The 18,697-nt window shown below is 42.0% G+C and overlaps 1 protein-coding gene across 1 annotated transcript in view; it reads right to left on the reverse strand.

The window, feature by feature from the left end:
* Positions 1 to 18,697, reverse strand: part of CEP120 (centrosomal protein 120) — a 71,192-nt gene that overhangs the window by 28,662 nt on the left and 23,833 nt on the right. The window contains exons 9-15 of the mRNA XM_084628382.1: positions 16,860 to 17,037; positions 15,443 to 15,592; positions 14,309 to 14,491; positions 5,821 to 5,917; positions 5,583 to 5,732; positions 3,453 to 3,542; positions 2,954 to 3,046 (exon numbers count right to left, since the gene is read on the reverse strand). Of these exons, the coding sequence (XP_084484508.1) occupies positions 2,954 to 3,046; positions 3,453 to 3,542; positions 5,583 to 5,732; positions 5,821 to 5,917; positions 14,309 to 14,491; positions 15,443 to 15,592; positions 16,860 to 17,037 (941 nt within the window). The remainder of the gene's footprint in view (positions 1 to 2,953; positions 3,047 to 3,452; positions 3,543 to 5,582; positions 5,733 to 5,820; positions 5,918 to 14,308; positions 14,492 to 15,442; positions 15,593 to 16,859; positions 17,038 to 18,697) is intronic.

The raw sequence follows: 18,697 nt of genomic DNA on the forward strand, positions 1-18,697 counted from the left end.
TTCAGGTTGGGGGGCTGTCAGTAAGCGAGGACTGGTCTGTCTCCCAAGATCTGTGAGAGTGAGGGATCATTTTTCAGGATAGGCTGTAAATCTTTGATGCGCTGGTTTTAGTTGGGGGCTGAAGGGGACAGCTAGTGGTGTTCTGTTGTTTTCTTTGTTGGGCCTGTCCTGTAGTAGGGGACTTCTGGGTATTCTTCTAGCTCTGTCAATCTGTTTCTTCACTTCAGCAGGTGGGTATTGTAGTTTTAAGAATGCGTGATATAGATCTTGGAGGTGTTTGTCTCTATCTGAAGGATTGGCACAAATGCGGTTGTATCTTAGAGCTTGGGTGTGGACAATGGATCGTGTGATGTGTCCTGGATGGAAGCTGGAGGCATGTAGGTAAGTATAGCGGTCAGAAGGTTTCCGGTATAAGGTGGTGTTTATGTGACCATCGCTTATTAGCACAGTAGTGTCCAGGAAATGGACCGCTTGTGTGGACTGGTCTAGACTGAGGTTGATGGTGGGATGGAAATTGTTGAAATCATGCTGAAATTCCACAAGGGCTTCTTTTCCATGGGTCCAGATGATGAAGATGTCATCAATGTAGCGCAAGTAGAGTAGGGCTGTTAGGGGACGAGAGCTAAGGCAGTGTTGTTCTAAGTCAGCCATAAAAATGTTGGCATACTGTGGGGCCATGCGGGTACCCATAGCAGTGCTGCTGGTTTGAAGGTATACATTGTCCCCAAATGTGAAATAGTTATGGGTGAGGACAAAGTCACAAAGGTCAGCCGCCACGTTTGCTATGACATTATCGGGGATACTGTTCCTGATAGCTTGTAGTCCATCTTTGTGTGAAACGTTGGTGTAGAGGGCTTCTACATCCATAGTGGCCAGGATGGTGCTTTCAGGAAGATCACCCATAGATTGTAGTTTCCTCAGGAAGTCAGTGGTGTCTCAAAAATAGCTGGGAGTGCTGGTAGCGTAGGGCCTGAGGAGACAGTCCACATAGCCAGACAATCCTGCTGTTAGGGTGCCAATGTCTGAGATGATGGGGCGTGCAGGATTTCCAGGTTTATGGATTTTGGGTAGCAAACAGAATACCCCTGGTCAGGGTTCTAGGCATGTGTCTGCACAGATCTGTTCCTGTGCTTTTTCAGGGAGTTTCTTGAGCAGATGGTGTAATTTCTTTTGGTAATCCTCAGTGGGATCAGAAGATAATAGCCTGAGCTAAAAATATTTGTAATTCAAAATTAATAAAAATACCTTCCTCAAGACTGAAATGACCATGGCCAAACTGTAGTCACTGGGTATTTGAATGAAAGCAGAAGGAAATTTGTCAGATATATGACTATTTACACAGCAAGTTACATCTTGGGTATGCAGGGAATCTCAACGCAAGGCAGGGCGTGGACAGAGCCAGGATAACTCCTGCTTGGAGCCCTCTTATCTTTGTCCACAAACCTCAAAAGAAGTTGATGAAATGGAATGATATTCATATTGGGGGTGATAAATCCCCATATCCACCTACACTGCTAAGAAAATGTCCAGAAAGGGGGCAATAGGGAAGCCTTCCCCACCCCCATATCCACAATTAGCTTTCTCCTCCCCTGATGTAGAAGATCCACCCGGACCCAGCAGCATTGTTATGCGCTGCTACTCCTCTTTCTCCCTTGTTCTTGGGGCTGCCACCCTAGAAAATATACAGCACACACATTTTAACTGGTTGCCAGAATTTGGACAATTCAGCCCATCCAGTCCCTGCTTAGCACTCTTGTATGTTGGAGTGGGAACAGGGAGGAGGTGGGGGAGTCTCTTTCTGAAGCTGTTAGAATAGGGGAGTAGGGTTCCTCTCTAAGCAACTTCTCCACCCAGCAACCTTCTGCTCACTTGCCAGCAGGCAAACACATCTGGTGGCCCTGATGAGGCTGCTCAGACAACAAAATGAGCTCTGAGGCGGAAGCAGGAATCTCTGTAAAAGGGGCAAGAATTAGAGCTGGGGGAAGGCAGAATGCCCTTGCGTGCAGATTAATGCCCTCGTCCCCAACTCAGAACCACTTGTACTAGGATGGGATGGTAACACTTTGGGGTGGTGCCAGTACTGGGTGGTGATGATGATGCATACAAAAATGCAGCCCTTATAAGGGGAGGCTGACAAGGGGAGCTATTTGTGGATGTGAGGTCTTGGAGAACTCCTCCCCACATTAGTGCACAAAAGACACTTAATACCTGTCTCTTTCTGCCTTTTGTCAAGTCTACCCCACATCCATATTCCACACACACCCTCCTTCCCAACTGTTGGGTCCTTAAACAAACAAACAAAAAAAGGCCACCCAGGAAAACAGCAAACAGAGACTTTGTTAAAGTCAGTTTAGGCACATCTAGGGCATAACCCGCCCACTCACAAAACCTAAAAAGCAAGAAAATTGAAAATCAATAGAGAAACTTTTTCCTGTACCTTTTCACCCATGCATCAAATCACACAGTCAATGAGAGTGTGGTCCCCCACAGAAAAGTGATATCCTTTTCTAACAGATGCAGGTATGTAATACGCTCACCAAATTCATTTGACTTGCACTGTAATGCAAAACATTAACTATGACCTCAATCTTTCCCCCAAGAATATTTCCAGTGTCATCTACAGCCTAGCCAGATATCTTCTCTGCACACATACTACTGTTGCGGATGTCACACAATTCAGATTTCCCATCACCGCAAATGAACAAGTGAATTAGGTGAAAGCAGAGTGTTGCCAAACAGATACCAGAAATAAAACTGCACTCTTATCTCTGTCCACAAACTTCAAAAGAAGCTGATAAAATGGAATGATATTCATGTTGGGGGTGATAAGTCCTCATAACCACCCATACTGCTAGGAGAGTCCAGAATGGGGGCCAGAGGAAAGCTCAAGGAAAAGTACATATACATGCAGGATTTAAACATTCTCTTTGACATATTGATAAGTATTTTTTACCTCTGATTCTGCACTGACAAGCTGTCGTTCACGCTTCTCTAAATCTGTCAAGGTTTTCTGAAGTTGTTCTTCCAAATTCGTATATTCTGCGACCTAAAAAACAAGCACCGATTTCTTGATTTTTTTCTTGTAATAAAATCCCAATTTTAGATAAGCCCAGAGCTCCAGATATATATACTCCAATATTTATATAACAGAACAGTAATGAAACTTAAAACATGCATGTATTAGGATCAGAAATTAGAGATGAACTTCTATACTATATACAAGGCAAGTCAAATCTCCACATATTAAAGCTAGCTAATACAGAAATTACATGGCATGGCAGAGATCCTTTTTCTCTTTCTAATACACTACCTCAGTACCGTGATTGGTAGCACAGTGGCCTTTGTTCTAGATGTAGTTTGAAAGAAGGACTTTGTCTGCCGCACATCCCCAGCTATGGTCTTGTTTGCAGTTATCATATTGCAAAAGAATTTGTACGGGTCACTTTCCTTACCTTTTTCTTTACTAATGCTTCTCTTTCTTTATCCCTTTTTTTCCACTCCTCTGCAAGTGCCTGCATGTGAGCCAACTCCTTCTTTTTTAGCTAACAAAAACAAAAAACCACAAACAAAAATACACTTCACCTTTGAAAGTCAATAACAAAGGCTACAGAAAAAATTAAAATGCACAGCTAGCCAGCTGTGAAGTAATTATTTAGGAGAGTCTTCCTGAAGAATGAGAACAAAATTCTGTTCTCAGATCCACATAGCAGATTTTAGTTAAAATATTCTGATTTTACACAAGCAGAACTCCTAGGGAAATCTGACCTGTAGAGAGAGCAGGATACTGAACATGCAGGGCTTTTAGTAGAAAGATGCCATGAACAATACTTTTTAAAACTATTTAATACATTGAGCCACTCTGCATCTGCTTTAATAGTGTAACACATAGAGTGATATTGAAATATCTTTGTACTTTAATAGCATTTAGCAGTACAACATACACACAGTATGATATGCAATAATTATCTTTTTAGATATTTAGTAGGATAAAAAAATTCCTACTTAAATGTAGGGTCCTTTTTTTTTTTTTTAATTCTTTTAAAAGCAACATGTCATCATTTATAAGAATGATTACCACTATTCTTGAAACAATGCCTATGATATAAATATAATGACTTCATGAACTGAAGGACAGCAATGGACAAGAAATCCTAAGCAGTAGATTTTAACAGAGAATAAAAAATACGCAGGTTGAATAACGGGAGAAAGTTAGACGATAATACCTAACAGTGGTCATCTTTTCAACTCGAGGGCTTAGAGTATTTCATAAAGTTTAAAAACTCAAGAATCTATACATTTTAGTATATCTTTTAGAAATATTCTCCGGGATATATTTGAGGTCAGTGGTTCCCAAACTTTTTCCTCCAATGACCTCCTCGGGGATCACCTCTATTAACATGGCCCCCAGGAATCTACAAGGTAGGCAGTTTGAAAATTAGAAGCACAAAAAATCATGTTTAGACCACCAAAGTGATAGGAGGGGGAGCAAGCAGAGCTACTGAGACTCAGCAGTCGGAGCGGGTGCTGGGTGCCCAATGCCCTTTCCTCCGCCCCTCCGCAGCTAGCACCCAGTGCACCTACCTCCTCAGTGGCTGGCACCAGTGTCCCCTGCCCAGCTGCCTGTGCCCTGTCCTTCCTGCCCCTAGTGGCTGGTCACATGCTCTGAATCTTCCCTGGGCCAGGTGTCTCCACCAGGTGCTACCTACCCAACCCAGGTAGAGAGCCCAATCTTATGCACCATATCAGCCACTCCCCCCACCCATGTTGAGAAATGGTCTGAAGTAAATATGATGAAATTCAGTAAGGACAAATGCAAAGTACTCCACTTAGGAATGAACAATCAGTTGCACACATGCAAAATGGGGAATGACTGCCTAGGAAGAAATGCTGTGGAAAGGGATCTGGGGGTCATAGTGAACCACAAGCTAAAATGAGTCAACAGAGTAACATTATGGCCAAAAAAAAAAGAACCAAACAAACCTGGAATAAATTGCCTAGGGAGGTTGTGGAATCTCCATCACTGAAGATTTTTAAGAGCAGGTTAGACAAACGCCTGTCAGGGATGGTCTAGAGAATACTTAGTCTGCCATGAATGCAGGGGACTGGACCAGATGATCTCTCGAGGTCCCTTCCAGTCCTATGATTCTATGTGCATGGGAGAGGAAACAAAGCCAGGGCCCACTCTCGCCTCCAGAGATATTGTAGCAGAAAAAATCAGCCCCCTCTCTCCAATACCTTCCTTCTCCCTCCCTCAACATCCCACAAACCCCCTGGTACTCTTTTTTTTGGGGGGGGGTCGTGACCCATAGTTTGTGAAACACTGTTTTAGCTCATAGGATCATAAAAACCTACTTCAGTCTATTGCTAGGTGATCAAGAAGTAACCTACTACTGACCAGTAAGAAAAGCTCTGTCACATGATCCTGTATCAGCCAACTGAATTGTTTGGGTTTTTTTTTTAAAACTACGAGTAAAGTAAAATTAAAAAAAGTATGTGTTTAATGATTTTTCCCCATTTTGTTAAATGTCGACTAAAGCAGAGATGCAGTCTGAATTTTGTTATAAAAATATAGGTAAAGGAACCTGGTTCTCAAAAATGTCCTCTTGCATTTCCTTCCACATTTCTAACTCAAGTGCTGCTTTGTATTCAAGAGTTTCTCGTGGCTCTGGCTCCGTTTCTGGGACATGATGAGGCTGAGGCGGAGGGACCTGCTGCTGCCCAGCACCTAAACACTGATTATGAAAATAATGCAATTTTACTTATTTCATTAACTTTAATTGAAACTTTAAAGAAAAAGGATTAGGTTAATGTATAATTTACCTGAGAAGAATCCGATACCAGAACTTCATGCATTTTCACAAGCCCATAATCTTCCAGAGTCACAGTGTAAGAAAGTTCTGCTATCCTATTGTTTGTCCTAAAAATTACATAAGAATGATTATTTTTTAATTTTTGTTGGAAGTTGCCAAAAAACAACTTATTGTAGTTCATTTACGGCAAAGTGGTGTAGAACAGCAAGGCTAAAAGGTTGAACGTTCAAGTTTACAGTGTAGTCTGTTTGAATCTCTTCCAAAGCATAGCATGCTGTATGTGAGTGCTAAAACACTATTAATTTACAGAACTTACAGTAATAAGTACACAATCTATCACTGTTTCAAGAACAGTTAAGACTGTTTGTTGCTCCTTAGAAAAAAAATCACGGAAAAAAAGAAAACTTATTATACATAACACTACAAAAAGACTTAATCCTTCAACTGGGGCTACAATCTTAAATCTCCAAACTGAAAAATATACTTGATCGAAGTATTCTGCAACTGAATTTACTACATGAACCCTATATTCAATTGTATGCCTAACTTTTTAAAAATCAATTATAAAAAGTTAACATAACCGGTATACTACTTAGCACAGGGGTGAGCAAACTTTTTGGCCTGAGGGCCACATCGGGTTTCTGAAATTGTATGGAGGGCAGGTTAGGGGAGGCTGTGCCCCCTATCCGACCCCCCTACTTCTTGCCCCTTGATGGTCCCCTGGGAACCCTTGCCCATCCAACCCCCTTGTCCCCTGACAGCCCCCTAGGAACCCCTGCTCCATCCATCCATCCTCCCCCACTTCCTGTCCTCTGATGGCCCCCGGGAACCCCACCCCTGACTTCCCCCTGTCACCCCATCCAACCTCCCCCTCCTTCCTGACTGCCCCCCTGGACCTCTGACTGCCCCAACCCCTATCCACACCCCAAACTCACCTGCCCTCTATCCACCCCCCACCCCTGTTCCCGGCTGGCGGCGTTACAGCCGTGCCACTCAGAGCACCAGGACAGGCAGCTGTGCTGCCCAGTTGGAGCCAGCCATGCCACTGCGCAGCACAGAGCACCAGATCAGGCTGCGGCTCTGCAGCTGCGCTGCTGCCCAGAGCATTGTGCTGGCAGCGTAGTGAGCGAAGGCTGCGGGGAAGGTGGAACAGCAGGGGAGGGGCCAGAGGCTATTCTCCCGGGCCAGGAGCTCAGGGACCAGGCAGGAGGGTCCCGCGGCCCAAATGTGGTCTGCGGGACGTAGTTTGCCCACCTCTGACTTAGCAACATGCCTGAATACTATTCTTTTAATCAATACACCTGCCCATTGAATTTAACAATCTTTTCTACTTTCAACTCTTGACATTTTAACTCAATCATTTTCTAACTGTCCTCTTGTTTCATCAGTGCAGCTACCTCCTCTGAGATAGTGAGAACTATTCCTTCCAAAGCCCCAGTCTCAAATATGTTTTATACAGAATGTATTCACAAGTGAGAAGTTTGCAGGTTCCTAATGCTCACTTTAGAATGGGGAATTATTTCTTCCCACATCCTATAAAGAAAATCTAAACCCCCTCTAGGGAGTCTCATGACAATGCATATCAGTTTCAGTACAATAACCAAGTGTCTTCAATAAGAGATTTACTATTCTAGAAATAAAAAAAGGCACTTTTTACAATTTGTGAGTACACAGAGAATAAATGATGCCCACTAAACCAAGGAGAAAATTTTGCCTGCTCCATCCCTCTGGGTGTGGAAGGCAGTGGAACCAGTGGTTTTTTTACATGAGAAGAGGATGTTTAGATAAGAAAAGCATGCATATAGACACCGTGGACATGAAGGCAACAACCATTAACATCAAGGGCTGTTTTAGTACAGTGTGTGTTTGTGGCCAACAATGCTGATTTACCATTTGAATCCTGCAGGAAAAGGTGGAATATAAAAAAGTTACAGAGTCTGCTGAAGGCCTGAATATGTAGTAGTGGTCATGGAGTAACTTGCAAGGGAAGGTTAGAAGAATTTTCCTGACCCTGCATCCTCACAGAATCTCTCTGCTCCCCCACCATGTACAAATGGATCAAATGTTCTGATCCAAGTCCTTCTTTATTCAGCATTGTTTAAAAAAAGAGATACTGAAATATTTTTAAAAGGTTTTAAACAGCTATATTCCATAGGCGTAGTTTGGGGAGGGCAGGGGGCATGTTGCCCCTCTCCCATCCCACCTCCGGCAAACTGCAAGCCTTGGGCAGGTGCAGAATTCCCCCTCGCGCCCCACGTGGCCCCACTGACCTTATCTGGAGCTGCCTCCGAAAATATAAAGGTCAAACTACACCTATGTTATATTCTATTTTCCAAGGGAAAAAGTTAACTACATTTGAGAGTGGAGTAGGTAAGCATATATTAAATTAATTTCTCAGAATTGTCTAAACTTCTGATTTTCTGAAAACAAATTCAAAAATATTTTTATTTTGCTAGGTTATATTAAATGTAAGTAGTTTACATAAAAAGATGAGATGTTAAGGTAAATTCTCTCTGAACATGATCAAATTAACATGTAGTACTAATAATGAACACTTTATGTCAAATGAGAGTGTATCTAAAATTCACTGCACAGTAAAAATATATGCTAATTACATTTTTGAAAGCGTCATCTATTAGTTATTAAGTTTTGTACAATATTGCCATGTGTTTCATTTTGAACAGAAATTTTCACTCTTGTGGAAAAGTCCATTTGATTCTATAAAGGAAGTCATAATTTAGACCATGATCCTGCAAAGAGCTACACATACGGTTACATTTACAAACTAGGGGTGAAATCCTTGCCTTATTGAAGTTAATGGCAAAACTCCCATTGATTTCACTGAGACTTTATATAATGTGTAAAGGTTGAGGCCCCTAAATGTGAGAATTTCTAATAAGTTATTGTACTATTAGAAAGTCCTCTAAAGGACACTGTCTAACAAACTCCTGCTGAGTTTCTTATAGATCACAATACTGATTTAGGACACCTAAATGAAACCTCGTGCACTCTGATTCAGGAAAGCACTTAAGCCTATGCTTAACTTTAAATATGTGCTTAAATCCCATTGACTTCAATGCAAATTAGCTATATGCTTGAGTGCTTTCCTGAATCAGAGTGCACAAGGTTTCCTTGGAAAATAGGTTATATAACCTATATATAGGTTATATAACAAGGTTTCCCTTGGAAAATAGAATATAACATAGGTGTAGTTTGACCTTTATATTTTCGGAGGCAGCTCCAGATAAGGTCAGTGGACCTTATATATATTATATATATATATATATACCACCAAGCTGAGAGCAGCCCTCACAGTTGAAGGCCTTAATGAATGGATTTTACTTTACTACTCCTTCTCTGTAGTCACCCAAGATTACAAACATATAAAGGTTTGTAAGCTTTGATCATAATAACTCTGAAGTTTCATACTGAGGAAGTGACATTCATTTTGGGCAGGCAGCCTCAAGCTGGGAAGTTTTAAAAGAATAATATGTTCCAAAATGAAAAGAGCAATCCAAGATGTATTTATCCTAATTTAAAAAACAAACAAACAAACAAAGTAGGGAAAGAGAAAAAAGCCAACAACAATTACAGCCTATGTTTTGTCAGCTAAGAACAGACCCAGACCTAATAACTTGCATGGAAGGAGGATGCAGCTGTGTTTACAGCTGGATCTGAAAAAACTACATCCAGCTATAGGCTACGTTATTTCCAGGAGGTAAAAGCCACAACATTTTTAAAACATAACTTGTCCAAACAAATAATTAGTGGGAATTTTCAGCTCTGTCACTCTCTTAATGGTGCCTGAAGTTACTGTTGTCCAACTGCCTGTTTCCCAGGCAAAAGAAAAATGTGACTTAATGCAATACTGAGAAACTGTCCATGATTCTCAATATATTTATAGTCTACAGATATTAATAGGGACACTGTCCTAAAATATTTTTATTTTTCAAAATATCCTCACATGTTACTAACACCACTTCAGATTATTAAAAAAAGAAATCTAAATTTACTTTTCACTATTTTTGCGCCTTTTTTTCATGTGGGCGCCACACTGCTTTCAGCAGACAGTGCAGTAGCACTGTTAACTGTTGTCATTGAACCACCGCTTCTGCTACCACTCTACTCTCCTGCTAGTCTCAATTACGAATTTCTCCATATTGTCTCTCATGGGCTCCCGCTTCAACTCTGCTCTTCTACTCTCATGAATCCATCTCGCAGGTCGTCAGCCACTGCTTCCACTGCCACTCTGCTCTCCTGCTGGTCTCGCAGGGCCGCTTCCGCTGCAACACTGCTCGGCTGCTCTTGTCTCCCCAGAACACGGCAAGCATGCAGCCCGCTCAACTGTTGGGTCCTTGCAGCAGATCTGCAAACCATTGTCACTGAACGACTGCTTATGCTGCCACTCTGCACTCCTGCAGATGCCATACCACGGCAAGGATGGAGCCCGATCAGATCACCACAGCAGTTATGAGCATTGTAAACACCTCGCACATTATCATGCAGTATATGCAGAATCAGAACCTGCAAAAGCAGGAGGCCGCGGCGATGGCAGCGCGGTGACGAGAGTGATGAAGACAATGGACAGAGACTTCTCTCAAAGCACGGGCCCCAACAATTTGGCCATCCTGGTGGCAATGGGACAGGCTCGTGCCATGGAACGCAGATTCTGGGCCCGTGAAACAAGCACAGACTGGTGTGACCGCATAGTGTTGCGGGTCTGGGATGATTCCCAGTGGCTGCGAAACTTTCGCATGCATAAAGGCACTTTCATGGAACTTTGTGACTCGCTTTCCCCTGCCCTGAAGCGCAATACCACCAAGCTGAGAGCAGCCCTCACAGTTGACAAGCGAGTGGTGATAGCCTTCTGGAAGCTTGCAATGCCAGACAGCTACCGGTCAGCCGGGAATCAATTTGGAGTGGGTAAATCTACTGTGGGGGTTCCCGTGATCCAAGTAGCCAATGCAATCACTGAGCTGCTGCTATCATGGGCAGTGATTCTGGAAAATGTGCAGTTCATAGTGGATGGCTTTGCTGCAATGGGATTCCCTAACTGTGGTGGGGCCATAGATGGAACCCATATCCCCATCTTGGGACCAGACCACCAAGTCAGCCAGTACATAAAGCAAAAGGGTGCTTTTCAACGGTGCTGCAAGTACTGGTGGATCACAAGGGACTTTTCTCCAACATCAACGTGGGATGGCTGGGAAAGGTACATGACGTTTGCATCTTCAGGAACTCTGGTCTGTATGAACAGCTGCAGCAATGGACTTACTTTCCAGACCAGAAAATAACTGTTGGGGATGTTGAAATGCCTATAGTTATCCTTGGGGAACCAACCTACCCCTTAATGCCATGGCTCATGAAGCCATACACAGGCAGCCTGGACAGTAGTCACGAGCTGTTCGACTATAGGCTGAGCAAGTGCAGAATGGTGGTAGAATGTGCATTTGGACGTTTAAAAGCTGGCGGAGTTTACTGACCCGGTTAGACCTCAGCAAAACCAATATTCCCATTGTTATTACTGCTTGCTGTGTGCTCCACAATATCTGTGAGAGTAAGGGGAGACGTTTATGGCAGGGTGGGAAGTTGAGGCAAATCTCCTGGCAGCAGATTACATGCAGCCAGACACCAGCGCGGTTACAAGAGCACAGCAGGGCATGCTGCACATCAGAGAAGCTTTGAAAACCAGTTTCATGGCTGACCAGGCTATGGTGTGACAGTTCTGTTTCTTTCTCCTTGATGAAAACCCGCTCCCCTGGTTCACTCTACTTCCCTGTAAGCCAACCGCCCGCCCCTGCTTTGATCACCACTTGCAGAGGCAATTAAGAGATTGTTGTTTCAAATTCATGCATTCTTCATTAATTCGTCACACAAATAGGGGGATAACTACCAAGGTAGCCTGGGAGGGGTGGTGGAGGAGGGAAGGACAAGGCCACTCTGCACTTCAAAACTTATTGAATGCCAGCCTTCTGTTGCTTGGGCAGTCCTCTGGGGTGGAGTGATTGGGTGCCCAGAGACTCTCCCACCCCCCGCATTCTTGGGCATCTGGGTGAGGAGACTATGGAACTTGGGGAGGAGGGCGGTTGATTACACAGGGGCGGCAGTGGCAGTCCGTGCCTTTCCTGCAGCTCCACCATACACTGGAGCATATCAGTTTGATCCTCCAGTAGCCTCAGCATTGCATCCTGCCTCCTTTCATCACGCTGCCGCCACCTCTCCTGTTGCTCCAGCCATCTGCCCTAGCGTTCATTTTGTGCTTTCCTGGACTCTGCCATTGTCTGCCTCCACACATTCTGCTGGGCTCTGTCAGTTTGGGTGGACTGCATGAGCTCAAAGAACATTTCATCGCGAGTGTGTTTTTTCGTCTTCTTATCTGCACTAGCCTCTAGGACGGAGATGCTAGTCACAGCGCTGAAACATTTGCAGCTGTGGGAGGAAAAAAAGGGAGATTAAAATTGAAAATTGACACATTGGCCATTTAAAAAAGGAGGGGCTGATGTTTTTGGGTTAACATGCAGCACAAACCCAACTAACCCCCCTCCCGTGCGCACACACACTTACACTTCTCTGGGATGATCGCTTCACCCCTCCCCCCACCACATGGCTAACACTGGGGATAATTTCTTTTCAGCCACAGGCAAACAGCCCAGCAGGAACAGCCACCTCTGATGTCCCCTGAATAAAATTCCCCTATTTCAACCAGGTGACCATGAGGGATATCACTCTGAGGATAACAAAGAGAGATAAAGAACAGATGTTGCTTGAATGCCAGCAAACACCTGGACCACATGCTGCCATGCTTTCTTATGCAATGATTCCAGACTACAAGCTACTGGCCTGCCGTGGTAAAAAGTGTCCTACCATTGAGGACGCAATAAGGCTGCCCTCCCCAGAAACCTTTTGCAAAAGCTTTGGGAGTACCTCAAGGACAGCTTCATTGAGATGTCCCTGGAGAAATTCCGCCCCATCCCCAGACATGCTAACAGATTTTTCCAGTAGCTGTACTGGCCGCGAATGCATCCCAAGTCTTCAGGGCAAAGTAATCATTAAACACGCTTGCTTTTAAACGGTGTATTATATTTACAAAGGTACACTCACCAGAGCTGCCTTCTCAGTCTTCAAGGTCCGGGAGCCCGGCTTGGGAGGGTATTGGATCCAGGGTGATAAACAGTTCCTGGCCGTTGGGGAGAACGGTTTCTCCACTTGCCTGGTGTGCGCTATCATCTTCCTCATCCCCAAAATCCTCATCCCTGTTGGCGTTAGACTTCCCCCCTTGCAGAAGTCCACATACAGGGGTGTGGCAGTGGTAGGGGCACCCCCTGGAATTGCAGGCAGCTCATCACAGAAGCGGCATGACTGGGGCTCTGACCCCGAGCGGGCGTTTGCCTCTTGGGTTTTTTGGTAGGCATGCCAAAGCTCCTTAAGTTTCATGGGGCACTGCTGCGGGTCCCTGTGATAGCCTCTGTCCTTCATACCCTTGGAGATTTTTTCAAATATTTTGGCATTTCATCTTTTGGAATGGAGTTCTGATAGCACAGATTCGATTCCCCATACAGCGATCAGATCCAGGAGCTCCCGTTTGGTCCATGCTGGAGCTCTTTTGCAATTCTGGGTCTCCATGGTCACCTCTGCTGATGATGTCTGCACGGTCACTTGTGCAGATCAGCTTGCCACACTGGCCAAACAGGAAATGAAATTCAAAAGTTTGCAGGGCTTTTCCTGTATACCTGGCCCGTGCAGCCAAGTTGAGAGCGCTGTCCACAGTGGTCACAATGGAGCACTCTGAGATAGCTCCCGGAGGCCAATACCGTTGAATTGCCGTCACACTAACCCAAATTCGACCTGGCGATGTAGATTTCAGTGCTAATCCCCTCATTGGGGAGGAGTACAGATGTGGATTTTAAGAGCCCATTAAGTCGACAAAAATGGCTTCGTTGTGTGGATGGGTGCAGGGTTAAATCTGGCTCAACGCTGCTAAATTCCACCTAAACTTGTAGTGTAGACCAGGGCTTGGTTTTACAAAAATTTAAGTTGGGGGCCCAATCTGACCTACAAGGATGATAGAATCCCTTCAAAGGGCAGCTCAACTGAATATTTCTTTGGACAGTCATACATTTCTTACCTATTTTCAAATTTTACCAGAAATTTCAGCAATACAGCACTTTGAATATCAAGTTGTAATAGGTACATTTTTCTATATAGAAATTCTGTAAAGTTGTTAAAACATGGAAAAAAAATCAACCCAATACCATGACAGTATGTATTACAGTTATTCATAAAATTCAATGAATGTAAAGTTCTCTCTCTTTCAAGCATCTGATCTAATGATTTAAATGTAAGTTAAGAGTAAAAGGTTTTCAAAGTAGGATAAGGGGTAAATAGAGGGAGGAAGGAAATCTTTTATCAGAAGAAAATATTAAACAAATAAAATTAAAAAGGTAAGACATGCTGTAATGCAAACTATATATATATATATATTTTAAAAAAGGTTTTACCCTTGTGCTGCCATAACACCAACTGTTTCACTACAGGTCTGACGCCAACACTGTTCACCATTAGTACCCAAGAATCGGGTTTTTTCCGAGCCCAAAACATTTGAAAGCTGCAGCCTGGCAACTCCCAGAAGTATGTCTTTAGTCATTTTATCTTTGTGCCACAATTCAACCAGCAGTGGTAACCTGAAATACAGAAGAGTATTTTAGTATCAGTAGGCCAGACAAAAAGATAACATTCACCTACATGGAAAAGCAAGAAATAACTTACAGAAATAACTTCCCAAACCAATCTAGCTCATTCTTACTACAGCATAAATATACCCTTGATACCTTTCATTCCCACAGGAAAAAGGCTGACTCACAACTCTGCATCTTCTCCTTCATTCCGTCACTTTGGCTAGATCGCTACCCTGTTCCAGTTTCTATACAGAGAACAATCCTGCACTGACATGGTGATGGATTGGATGATCTTATAGGCCTTTTCCATTTCTGAAAATACCAATCATGATTTATTTACTGCATCTACAAAACCTCTCTCCTCTACCCTTCTTTCCAAAATGCCACTTTGTTTTAGGCTTTATGGTGGGAGTATGTATGAAAGCTACTCTCCACCTTATTCACATGCCTACAGAAAGGGAGCAATGTAGTGAGGAAACATTCCACTACAAACAATTTCATTTTTCTAATCCTTACAGCAACTATGTTTCACAGGTTATGGCTAGTTTGATTGCCAGACTTCAAGTCCAGCTAGCGTAGGTTACACACCTAGAAAACTTACTATGATTCTGCGAAAGCAAAACTGTTTTTTTTCCAGGCTACATCATGTAGCCTTTACTTTGATAAGAATTTACCCAAACAGATGCTCCAACTGATATCACCACATTTCCGGTTTAAGTAAATGTTCACAAATATGAGTAAAGTTTGCACAATCTGATCCTTATATGCTAGACTATACAGCCTCAAATGGCAAGAAAAATAATATCTTAGGTATTCTTGGTTACTAACTACTGGATTTCTCTTTTACACAAATTATTCTAAGACACTAAATTAAAAAGCTTAGGATTTACAAATATTTTCTATATTAAAAACAGTTAAATAATGCTTCGTGTAATAAAATAAAAATACAAGTGCTACCTGAAGAAGGTGTCCTGAAGCTGATGAGGCATAGTTGCAAAATCAAATGCACAATAGGACTGGGGTAGAAAAACTTCCATGTTTTTTCTCACTTCTACAGGAGGGTTTGTCATAATAGGTGCTGCACTACCAAAAAATGGATACGAGTACCTAATGAGAAAATAGAAAAGGCAAATTGAACTCGTCATATTCTTGTAGGCAAGAAAGTCAAGGAAAATCATCATCAGTTGATGACGCGAGAAGGTTAGGACCAAATTCTACTTTTGGAATATACATGTGCAGATGTCAGTTGTACAAGCATATCCAACATCAGAATTTGGTCCTTGATGTTCAGCAGCTCCCATTTATGTTAACAGCAGAGTCAGAGCCAAAGTTTATTGTCATTTGAACACAAGTGCCCTTTATAGTTATTGCTAATCTTCAGGACTATGAAAGTTATATTTAACATTTTAGCCTTCTATAGCATCTAGTTTCTGTAAGGGTGTGGGGGAAAAAGGAATTTTCATATCTGACTTAGATTGCAGATATCAACAAGTATTTAAATTGGATGTTACCTACAAACAATTACATTCAAACCCTGAAAACAATAAGCCCTTAAACAAAAAAAACCCCACAAGCCAATAAGAAATTTAGATTTCTACTCCATTCCAGATCTGTATTTGAAAAAGCTGCTTAAGCTCCTGCTGCTGATAAAAGTCCAACTTTCTCTGGTTGTGTATGTAAATACTGCTGTTTAAAAAGTTAGTTTAGACCTTCACTGAAAACGTAACTGATGATGCATATCAACTTGTTAGTTAGAATATTTGTTTGCTCTTTGGGTCTTTGAAGAAAAATCATCTCTGTCGTCAGCACAATTATTTTGGAATATACTAAATAGGAAAAAAATATTCTGTCTTAACTACTAAAAGAAATGCTCACATGTGATGCACGATGACAATTTGAGATCTGCTGTACTGGAGTGCATTTTCTCTACCTCTTCTTCCATTTAGAAATTAGGTGGGAGGGTGTGTTCCCTTACAATCCAGAAGATCCCACTCGAGCCTAAAAATGACTTGAACCTAAGAAACAAACAATCTTCCTTTCTTTTCTTAGGGTTGAGTGACAGTCTATATCACATGGTCTGAAATTTTCAAGTGATAGGCACAATCGGAAAATCCAATATAAGTACATACTATGTTTTATACACTACTAGAACTCTCTCAACTTTCATTTGTTATGAGTAACCCTAACTCTTCAAAGTGTTTTGCCCACCACAGAAAGGCTGCTACTTGAGAAGGCATCAGGTTGCCTGTGCTACCAATATTCCAAACCGTGTGTAGTTTTTTAAAATGGGGGTGGAAGAGGGACAAAAACAAAAAACAAAACAAAACCCAATACCCTTTCTTACGGTAAGGTCATCAGCTAAAATATATCATACCTTAAAATGCAATTGACTGGAAACCCAGCCTCTAGATTGTGAATACTCTGTAAATCTATTGAAAAGCAAAAATGATGCGATGCTGCTGGAACTGCAATTTTTTGCCCCGAAGCAGACTCAGAAGCATTGGACGCAGCTCCGGGGTGGGACTGAGAAACAGGTGCTAGAGCATTCAAGGCTGAAAATACAAAATACAAGGTGTTTTATCCTCCATTTTGTCCAAAATAACATTATTTATACATGATACAATGACATGTTTGGCACTTTAAATGGGAACAGACAGGTTGCCACTCTGAAACACTCTACAATCTAAATTACATTAGATGTGAGAAATGGCATTCCAATTTTTAAGTTACTACTTTTCAAGTAGAGAAAACCATTTGGAAAGATAAAATCCCATATGATCATAGCTTTACAGTGTGTATGAGAAGATATATCAAATGGGAGGCTACTTTACCATCCACTTTAAAATGGGCATTCATTACTTATAGCACTGGTAAGTATATTCAATTTGACAAAACAGGTAAAGAAGAGGGTCTTTTGGCACTAATTTTAGATTTTAGGGAGCATCAAAACTTGTAAAAAAAACACCTATTAAGAGTTTAGTAAGTATGTACAATAAAATAGCATGTTAGCCACATGCAAATTACCAAGGAAAATAGATGGACAGATTGTAAAAGCTTTCCTTGAAGGGATGAAGTATCAGATAAATAGTCTGGGTAGATCCTTTGCTTGGAAAGAAGCAAACTCTCAGGCTTGCCCTGGGTGTGAAATGAAAGTTCTTAGATTAAGTAATAATGCCTCTCTCTTATATAGAACTTTTCATCCTCAGATCTCAAAGCACTTCAGAGAAGTTTTATTTCCATTTTACAGGTGGGAAAACTGAGGCACAGAAAGATTGAGTGTCTTGCCCAAGATCCAGCAGCCGGCCAGCCAGGCCTCCCGAGTTCCAGTCCATGCCCTACCATCTACATGCTACCTTTCCAAATGCTTCTCCAGGGAGCTGACAGCAGGTCAAGTTGTGGGTTTGATGAATGAGACTACCAAGGCATGGCTTCTTCAAATCTCAAAAGATATGTTTATTCACTCCTCAACCTATTTTATGATCTAAGATAGTGGCAGGGTTATCTTTTACAATTGAAACTAATTTTGTTACTACAGCATATCCTTAAACACTGGTTCTTCTGCTTTTGGTCTTTCAAATCTGGTGCAATTTTCTGTCATATTTTTGAAGATGGGTCTCATACTAATAAAGAGGTAAAATAAAGAAAAACTCATCCATCTTCTGCTAGCTGGTGTTTTGTAGCATTAAAAGTAGCAATATAAAAAAGGTACAGGAGAAAGCTAAATATGATGGCTTTCAAAGTAAGCTATTCAATATATAGAGGGATCCACTGAAAACAGTTTGAGGGCAGTTAAAAAAAAATCTAGTATTTTACCCTTTATTGAAAAGATTCATTAATTGCACTATGTAGCCAAAATGACCGGACAGGAATCAGAGGTCATGACACACATTACAAATCTGTAGCAACTTACAATTTTAAAGAATGAATCTAAGCAAAAAAGTTGACATTTTCAGGAGTATATGGAAACAAATACGTCTATTTTCAGTTTTTAAACAGAGTTGCATTGATTAGAGTTCTCTGTGACTGAACATTAGTGAGCATTACATGAATTTTGCAGCTCTGACTGAAAAGGTGACTTTGCTCTGCTCTGAGATTTGAAAACTGCTAGCCCTTCACTCTTGTTTGTTAACTTCTTTGCAAGATTCAACCATCAGTTCTGAAAGATAATTGTGAAATGACTTAGGAATAAACTACTTCCACCCTTGCAAAAAT

Source organism: Lepidochelys olivacea (assembly GCF_965140295.1).
Source record: "Lepidochelys olivacea isolate rLepOli2 genome assembly, chromosome: 5".
NCBI lineage: Eukaryota > Metazoa > Chordata > Testudines > Cheloniidae > Lepidochelys > Lepidochelys olivacea.